Here is a 10,143-nt window from a genome sequence, read left to right on the forward strand (position 1 = left end):
GCATGAATGAATTAATTAATTATCTCCATTTTTCTTGGTCAGGAATTCATTTCATGAAAAATGGATGGGCCTAGTAAGTGAATAATAGTAATAATTGATTGAAGAATAAATATAAAATATTTTTAGGCATCTGGTTGGCAGTATCGTTACGAAATACAATATAACCTTTGTTTTTTATGCTTTCCTGTAGATCCAGTATCTCTTCCCAGAACAAGTTGCCAATTATTTTATATGCCCATGATTTCACCTCACGTCAACCCCCTTCATTTCAATAATGAATGAGTGAATGAGTGAGACACTAACACCAAAAATTTCGAAATTTCACACGTGATGGTAAAGGATCGAATGGATGGACAAGTACTAGTATAAAACTGCAGGTGGAGAAGTGCGTTCTTGGCCAGTTGGAAAAAGAGATTAAGCTCTAATTGTGCAATTGAAGGAAAGAGAAGGGTAAGCTTCCATTCCTCACTTTTCATGGTTGGGCCATAGCAACTCCATGGTCCAGAAAATGCATGAAATTAAAGCAGTCTTTAAGGCCCTTACTGCCTTTGAACTGTAACTAGTTAATTTTCAATGTTCTTTTTCGGTGTTGAAATCTGGTTTTGTTTTACCAATTTGGTTTTCTTCATAAGGGTCTTGTTTGACACTGGTATCTGACAGTGATTCACTTTCTTTCCAGGATCATTTTCTCCATACCTTGATTCTTGACTAAACAGAGGAGCTGATCAGACACATTAATGGACATATCATCAGACAAATGGTTTTCTGAATTGGTAATGCTCTGAGAATATGGTGTGATACGGATAAACTTTTTTTTCTATATATCTGACATGTTATATTATCAAACTGTGAATCTGAAATATATATTTAGACAAATTTGCATACTAGTTATCCAGATTGACCAGACTGTCTGGCAAGATAAAATTTCCTATGTGTATGATATAGCAAGCAAATTGTACATTTTGTTATCTTTAATTTCTTTATTATCTCTCCATGTGTGCGCAATTTCTAAAATTTTTGCCTTTTGTGTTACAAATTGCAGGGAATGGATGATTACAACTTCATTCCTCAATGCCACTTGACCACTATAGATGAAGGGTTCCCAGCACATGACATTGCCACTGTCCTCGGGGAGAAATTCCAACAATCTTTCTCCTCTGAGAGTTACTCCTCTTACCCTTCTTTGACTGCCCAAAACACCACCACCACATTAAGTGGTGGTTCATCCATTGAGACTTCTCAGACCAGCTTTGAGAGGCCAACCAAACTGCTCAAGACTAATAGCTGGAACTCTGCCATAACAGAACATGTTTCACCGAAACTTTCTTCTTCTTCCTCCCACATTCTTTCTTTCGAGAACATGAATTCATCATCACTCTCCAAGAAGTTCTCTAATAACTTTGATCCTACCTTGAAGCCAAAGGATGAGGCACCATCCCAAATAAATATGCAGTTTTCACCTTTAATTTCCAAGTGTTCCGTGGAGAACCAAGACTATGAAATAAAATCCTGCAGCCAGCAGGGGACTAAGAGGTCTTACTCAATAACTAGAACACCTTCACATGCTCAAGACCACATAATGGCTGAGCGAAAGCGGAGAGAAAAGCTCAGCCAGCGGTTCATAGCTCTTTCCGCCATTATTCCCGGCCTAAAGAAGGTACTAAATTTTTCTTTATCAAGTTAATCAAACCCCAATTCGATCATTCCCTAGCTATTTTATAATGGTATATGATTGAACTCGAGATCTTCTGCTCTGATATCATAATATAATGTTCGTTTTAAGCCCTTGATGTGGGAGAACAATTGTTTTGTATTCTAACGATGATCATACAATGGGGGTACAAGTTAACAATGGAATGCTTGAATTTGTTGGGTATAGATGGACAAAGCTTCAGTTCTTGGGGATTCTATAAAGTATGTAAAACAACTTCAAGAACGGGTGAAGCTGCTGGAGGAACAAACCCAGAAGAGAACTGTGGAATCCGTGGTATTCGTGAAGAAGTCTCAGCTCTCTGCTGATGATGACACCTCTTCATGCGATGAAAACTTCGATGATGAAGCACTACTCCCCGAAATTGAAGCGAGAGTTTCAGAGAAGGATGTATTGGTTCGAATCCACTGTGAGAGAAAAAAAGGATTTGTGGTGAAGATACTAAGCGAAATAGAAAAGCTTCAACTGTCTGTGGTTAATAGCAGTGTCTTGCCATTTGGAAACTCCACTCTAGATATAACCATTATTGCACAGGTACATATAACTTCTGTCTTCATATATTATACTTGCCTAGAAACAAAAAGTTTCTCTAGAAATAACACTGCTATTCTGATAATATTGTTCCCAACTTAATTACTTTGGTATGTTCAGCATGAGATTTTATATGAAAAGACCTTGGTGTAACTTGGAGAGATATACCTAATATACCAATTATTGTTGATTGTATTTGATCCACGCAATTCCTAACAGATATCCGCCTTTTTCTTGTAGATGGATAATGAATTCAATATGTCAGTGAAGGATCTAGCGAAAAGCTTGCGAGTGGCTCTGTTGAAGTTCATGTGACATGCCATGGGCATGCATGTGCATATTCAGAGGATGTTCTACTTCTTCAACCTGTACATGATCTGATAGCTAGCTTGCAAAATCAGCCATGCATGCACATCTCAATTAGCTGAAAGTTCTCTTTAATTTCCCAACCTTTTGAGACAAGTCCATGCCTCCCTGTGAATCGATCTCTCCATTTTTCATGACCATGCACAATGGGGTGTCCATTACCAAAGCCTGTTTTGCCATGATCGAGGGTTCCTATATGTATTTGCTGGAGGGTTTTTTGTTGTTATTTTTGCGTGGTTGACTTGTTCGTAACCACGTTTAATTACCCACCTGCTGTGACAATTAAGGAACCTCAAGGCCTGAGATTATTAGGTGTTTTTTTTTTGAGAGGTTTGAGTTTTCAGTTTCAATCTGTAATATATGAAATATCTCTTTCTTCTATGTTATGGGGTTTGGCAAAGGAAGCCAAAACTTGGTCTATTTTCTTTTATGGGGGAGAAACAAACAGGCACTCAAGAGGTTTGCTCAAACTTTTTTAGGGCCTAATTAGTGTGGAGTGATCCGTCAGGCTCCTATGTTAAATTGTTCCTTCTTAAATGTATCTTCAAGGCAGAATGTTCGAATTTATCAAAAAAAGAAAATGCAGAATGTTAGAACAGTTTGGTTATCCATACTGCAAATGATAATAAAGCTCAGAGAATTTTGAAAAACCATTATTCTGATTTATATATATATATTGAGAACCCAAATCAATCCAAAATCAATTGCCGAGTGGAGAGGAATGCAGGATTCTCTCAACAAATAGCAGGGTGGTCGGGGCAGGACCAGGCCGAGTTTGCCCTCCCCGTGAGTACTCGATTTGACGAGAAAGTTTGACACTCCTACATTTACCCCCATCATACACGAGTCAATTATCGTCATTGTCCTCGTCTTATTCTAAATTAAAATAAAAAAGACACATCTTACACATATCATATAACAGTTTTCCTTTTTTCCGCTCATACTTTATGGTGAATAAATTTAGTGATCTTAATTAACATTATCGTCTATTGAAAAAAATAATAATAATGTGTAATATCATCATGTGGTGCTACTAATATAGGTGAATGACATGTTTATACCTTTAGGGTATATTTATTATTAAATATATACGTGTTATAACATGAGTCGATTAGTAATACTACATGACAGTGTTATGGTTACACTGAAATTTTTTTCATATTTTATGTCTATTAACTTTATCATATTTTAACTTTCATTAATCTACATATTTGTTTGTTTTCCAGTTTTGTTTTCCCATGTTTTGGTACACATACGCAATTAAATAATTTAGTTGTACATGAGAATGAAATGCACATGAGACTTATCGGGTGTGCAAAACCCATTAATTGGGAATAGGTTTAAAGGCTTAATTACAAAAACTCCTCCTAAACTATGACTGGTTTTGCATTTTACCTCCTTTATTATTTTTTGTGACAGTTAATCTCCCAAATTATATATGCATGTACTGCCTAACACTTTACCCCATTCCGTCCACGTTGCTATTTGTTTGAGGCCATTTTCATCTTCATCAATGTATCTCTGTTCTCGTCACGTGGCACCACATAGGTGCCACATATATATGCAAAACTAACTAAATTTGTAACTTTTTTGACAAAATAAGGTAAAGTGTTGGATGGTGCATAGTCTGGAATGTAAAAGTGTCACAAAAATAATGAAAGGGGTAAAGTGTAAAGCCGGTGATAGTTTAGGAGGAGTTTTATAATTAGCCTCGTAATAAATTTAAGTGACAGACTAATTACCTGATGATCCTAGCTATCATGTATAATTTAAAAAAAAGATAATTAGGCTTGGGTTCTTTAGAAAAATAGTTTTTAGATGGAGATCGAAGGTGTTTTAAAATTTATAAGAAAATCATTTTAATTTATAATAAATTTCTTTAATTTATAAGAAATTTTTTTAATTCATAATAAAGTCCTTTTAATTTATAAGAAAATCTTTTTAATTCATAATAAAGTTATCTCCCGATTTGAATGGTATTTCTCCTTCTAGGGTGTAAAGTGGGCTTTGTAGAGGATGCATGTTAGGTTTTAATTCCGGAGTTAAAACCTAACATAAAGTCGTCAAAGAAGAAAAATAAAAGGACTTGATTAAAAAGCTTAAATCACTACCGGTTTTAGTATAAAAAAGACTCATAAAATGAACTGAATTCTAAGTCTTCCTTTAAAAAACCTCCTTTTATATATCCTAAAAAACCCTTGATATTTTCCAACATTAACATACGACATTCCTTCTATATATAGAACAAAACTTTACAAAGGTCACATAGGCCATATATCCTTAATAAACTCTCTAATTCTAGCTGATAAGAATAGGATTCAGATTAGTACATTGTTGAGGGACACTAAGTTACAAGATCCCAAAGAACCAAATATAACTAAAGATAATTAATTTATAAGTAGATCTAATATATGGAGATTTACAAGCTAGGAATTTAAAATAGGGTGCTTTAAGTAGAAGCCCAAAATGAGAAAAAAAAAAAAAAAAAAAACCCACAGTCCACCTGACCCAAAACTTAAGTTGCAGAATAAAAATCTTACCGAGCGCTCGGCGATTCTTGTCGAGCACTCGGCAGCTACAGATGCAACTTGCATTTGCAACTTAAAATTTGTATCTACAACTTAATACATGTCATCAGCAACCTAAAGAGATGCATTTGCAACCTAAAAATCTGCAAATGCAGATGCAGATGAAGGATGCATCTGCATCCATCAAGCTCTCGGCAAGCCTACGAAGCGGCTTAATCTGGCCTTCAGGCGCGCGCACATTGATATTGGGTTTTAATTAGCTTAATTTTTTTAGGTGGATTTCCAGTTATGAACTTTCGATTTTTTGTTCTTGAGAGTAATTTATTATTTAAAATATGAGATGCATTAATTTAGAAAAAAAAAAAAAAAAAAAAAAGAAACCAAATGGTGTTTGGTAGAATAATCTCTAAAAGATAGAATTTGAAAAAAAAAAAAAAATGTAATTATCAGAAAGTATACTACTTCCCTTACTATATATATAAATACAAATGCTCTAAAACTAACCAGTTAGAAAATTAATACGAAACTAACCACTATTTTAGAACACCACACGATGTAATCTCATAATTCGAATTTTTTTTTTAGGCCCCATTTCAAATATCATCTTTGCAAAAATCTTCAAAATCGAAAGTCATTTAGCCATTTGATCATAATAATGTTTTAATTGATAACAATATTTGTGTATTTATTTGATCACAATTAGATGACCAAATGATTACCCATTTAGTTAATTTTTTGTAATAATGATCTTTGAAGTGGGGTCTAGAAAATGGACAGTTTGAATTATGAAATTAGTCATGTGATAATCGATAAGAGTGGTAAAATTTGTATTAACTTGGTTACCAGTTAACTTTATAGCGTTAACCAGTTAGCTTCTCTAATATACATATATTAGAGAAGAGGTGATTGGCAGTTTATGGTTGTTTTCAGTATCTTCTTAATCTTTGATCATCTACCATCAATTAAAAATAAAAAAGGTTTGAAATAAAAATCTAATTGGTATTATGATAAACCAAAGCCAACGTACCCACTGCCGCCCATATAATTTGATGATCTTCCCAGCAATGACTTTAAAGTCCATGTTCCTCTTTTCAACCCCCCTTTAATTACTTATAAGAAGCAGCTAGATACCATTGTCAGTGCACTGGCAATAATAACATAAAATGTCCAGGACAGTGTATAAAAATGCATAAATTCATACAAGTATAAATGCGATTTAATTGCACTAAATGGAAAAAAAAAAAAAAGTACCCAAATAGTACTTGCTTCAGTGTCTAGCATTTCCTTATTACAAGTTGTCAATTTCTTTTTTTGAGCAAATTAAAAGGTGTCAATTGTTGACTATAAAGAGATCTGAGGACTTGGGTTAGTGGTAAAGCAGACAAATTTAGTCCAGCTGCATGATTGCATGTGCTCCCTGCAGGAAACTGAGAACACGTTTGGACTTAGGGATTAAATTTATTGGTGAGTGGGGTTAAAGTCATTCAACATATTTTTAATTGATGTAATTCATCATGATCATTAATAAGTTCAGTTGCATATATTCGTGTGTATATATCTACCTTCTATTGAGAGGTCCCTTAAATAAATTTATTTAAGGGATCTTTTGTGAGGTCCACTTCATATTGTACTTTGATGATCGAAATCGTCTATTTGTTTGGTCTCTATTGAAGGATCCTTCTTATAAAAAATTAGGTAAATCGAAAACCATTTAACTGTTGATTAAATGGGCACCGATGTGATACCGGCCAAGGACCTTCCAACGCTCAAGTCAATAATCACACATTTAGAGTATTTTAGAAAGTTAGGAATGCATATCTTACCTGGGACTAGCGTGCCCTATTTATACTGATTTTGGCCGAGAGTCTCCTAGTCCTTGTCTAATTAGGGTTCCTGAAAACTTAAACCTAAGTCTTAGCTTAGGATAGGCCGCGACTCCTTGTTCAAGTAGAACACATCTTCTCCTAGGCTAACTCTCGCGCAAGCTGAGTCTTCTAGTCAAGAAGCCCATTCGCTTCACCCTAGTTGCCTGCGGACTTCACCACCTGGGACTCCATGGGTCCCCAAGTGCAATCATGTGCCAACACCGGTACCGGGTCATCTCCAGAGCACCCCCCTTCCCAGAGTGTCCCCTGGGCGTGGGCTTCTGAGACTCTCTTACAACAAAGCCCTAAGCCTAACTCATTGGGGCTTGGGCCTTCCTTGAGTGCCAAGGCTAAGCTATATATCCTTAGCCTTGCACGTTTACTGCACCAAGGCCCTCTTAGGCCTTGCACCTTTATGATATCGAGCGCTCGCACCTATGAGTACTAACTCATGGTCCATCACAGGCTACCATCCATGTCTAAGCTGAGGCTAACCTAGCCTCGTCTCTCTAGGTCACCAAGCCTCACTGGCCTTGGCCCATTGGTCGCCAAGCCCACCACTGGGCTTTCGTCTTTTGGGTCTTGAGCCTATGCTTTGGGCCTCGCCCCATCCATTAAACCTTTCGGGCCTATGGACGCGTTTATAGCCTCTTAGGCTTTTTCCTTAGCCCATGTCTACGCAAATAATGATCCGAAAATCACTCAAGCCTCGTCGTTTCTATTTCTACGACGCGTAGTTCTGCTTGATCATTATGGGTATCAACAACACCCTTCCATTGCAAGCCACTTTTGCAAGGACAAACTTTAACCACGAGTCTTATCAATTAGTTCCAGAGCATATTTTACTACACAACAACACTGAGTTAGAGTCTACCAAATTGCGATTGATCTATAGGTTAAATTAAAATGAATATTGATATTATGTATGTGCATAATATTTATTCATTAAAGGATAATATTAGGGTGCTCTAATTTTATGCCTTAATTTGTGTCCTAGCTAACTCCCATGTCAATTGAAATATTTGACATGTCATAATTCACTTGCCACATCCATTTTCAAAGATTATTTTGAATTTTTAACCTTTTCTATAAATCTTGAAAAACTTTGTTAAAAATCATGTAAAACAAAAATTGATACACTCTTTCTCGATCATCATAGCCACTGTTCCAAGGGGCACCCTGCCCGGCCACCCCCTTCTTCTTCCTCAATCTCTTTCAAGGACTACAACTCAAACCTCTGGACATGAGCAAACTGATTTCTAAGAAAGATAAACAAATTATTAAAGAAAATATTCAAAACAACATTGTCAATCTCACCTTGAATAGGCTAGCTAAAAGAAAATCCCACCTTGAAAATCAAAGCCTTGAGTGGGCTTCGCAAGCAATTGTTTCGATTCTCACGCTTTTGGGCAGTAAGGAGTAAGCAGTTGTATACTTACTTCCTTTTAATTAGTTTGTTATGAACCACATGTGGGGAACTAATTAATTAGAGTTCATTTCTACTAGTCAGTTTCCGTTCATGGCTATATGTCTAATTTCCATTGGCCGGCGTTACATGCATTACTGAGTCTATTGTTGAAGAATTAACATCACATGAGCTGTTTGAAGATGTTGCTGGGCTTCGTTATATAAAAATAAAAATTCAGTTGTACTGTTTATGCAGAAAAATGGGTAAGAAAGGATATTAGGATTTAGGTTTAATTTCTAAGGGAATTACTTGGCTCTCAAACCTGCTTGTACTAAGGATCTGATGTGGACCACTAATCCTTTGATAGCTGTTTGTTTAAAAACAAAACAACAAAAGACCCAAAGCGTAACCGCGTTTATGCACGGCGTTTATGACCACTAATCCTTTCATCTTCTGTATACTGCACCTCAAACTCTATCTTCATCTCCTTTGTTTGTTTGGGATCGCTTTCACGTTTAGAGGCATAAATGCGGTTACGTTTTGGATCTTTTGGTGTTTTGTTTTTAAACAAACAGCTGTCAAAGGATTAGTGATCCACATCAAATCCTCAGTAAAAGCAGGTCCTCAAACCTCAGGACCCAAATAATCTCAATTTCTAATAGGTAAAAATGTCTTTTTCAAGTAATGTGGGAGATTAAAAATGAGGTACAAATAAATTAATTACATCAAATTCCATGTCATTAGGGCACACAATAATAGGGCCATAATTTAATTAGTAGATGATATTTATAAATAATAAAAGATACTAGTAGGTGGTAAGTGAGTTATTAATATTATCATGCCAATGTTGTTGGAGTGGGCCTACGCAGATATTGGGCACATTGTTTTATGTTAGGATTCCTTTAACTTAAGTTGGGCACATTGTTGGCTAAACCGTAGACGCAAGATGATCATTTAGTCTGCTTACTTGATTTTTTGTGCATAAACCTTGATAGCAAATATGTATTTTAATGTAACATGTGTCGTGTCATCGTGTGTGCAGATGAAGAACTTGAAAATTGAGATATTGTCAATGTGGATCCATTAAGGTAATAAAAAAAAAAAATTAGGGAGACCATCTCTTTGTACCATCTATTGTACCATCTCTTTAAATTCTAATAGAGGTAGGCCTCATTTGTATTGGTGGATCCCACCTCTATAAAGATGGTATACTAGATGGTACAAAGAAATGATCTCCTTAGCGCTACCAAAAAAAAAAAAGACCACTTCAGAAAGTTTAGAACTTTAGCATTATTTATGTGTTAATAATAATTTGCATTATGGATAGGGGTTAATTAAATGACATGCTGTCTTCTTTTGTTTCACAACCAGGGAAATGCATGTGGGGAATGACTACCATTATGAGGGAGTTGAAGATGTGGATGGACTAGAGACACAATAAGAAGCACATCTTATGGAAATTGGGAGTGAGACACAAGACATGGGAAACCATGATGATTTACAAGTGCTGTGAACTTGCTCCCCAGGAATTGAAAAGGAGGATGTGGTGCCACAGAGGTGTTTGTCATAGATATCTATATATAAATTTGCTGCACTATATGTTAGAACTTATTATCTTGTAAACCTCTGTTTTAGGAATATATATTGGACATGACTTAGTTTTTGAATTGTTAAAATTATGCAGCAGCACTACATGTAATTCATGTGGCACATATATATATATATATATGAAAT

At 35.7% G+C, this 10,143-nt stretch overlaps 1 protein-coding gene across 1 annotated transcript; it reads left to right on the forward strand.

The window, feature by feature from the left end:
• Positions 1–176: 176 nt before the first annotated feature.
• Positions 177–3,038, forward strand: LOC147284232 (transcription factor bHLH25-like). Its single transcript, XM_086243662.1, has 5 exons — positions 177–450; positions 680–773; positions 1,043–1,657; positions 1,880–2,245; positions 2,483–3,038. Exons 2-5 carry the CDS (start codon positions 738–740, stop codon positions 2,555–2,557), a joined length of 1,092 nt encoding a protein of 363 aa, XP_086099788.1. The 5' UTR covers positions 177–450; positions 680–737; the 3' UTR covers positions 2,558–3,038.
• The last annotated feature ends 7,105 nt before the right edge of the window (positions 3,039–10,143 follow it).

The sequence above is a fragment of the Dryas octopetala genome, chromosome 5, assembly GCF_963921425.1.
Source record: "Dryas octopetala chromosome 5, drDryOcto1.1, whole genome shotgun sequence".
Taxonomy (NCBI): domain Eukaryota; kingdom Viridiplantae; phylum Streptophyta; class Magnoliopsida; order Rosales; family Rosaceae; genus Dryas; species Dryas octopetala.

Coding starts and splice junctions, on each gene's coding strand:
- LOC147284232 (XM_086243662.1), top strand. CDS start 738: ATGGACATATCATCAGACAAATGGTTTTCTGAATTG. Junction 1,658..1,879: donor TTATTCCCGGCCTAAAGAAG/GTACTAAATTTT, acceptor TGTTGGGTATAG/ATGGACAAAGCTTCAGTTCT. Junction 2,246..2,482: donor ATATAACCATTATTGCACAG/GTACATATAACT, acceptor TTTTTCTTGTAG/ATGGATAATGAATTCAATAT.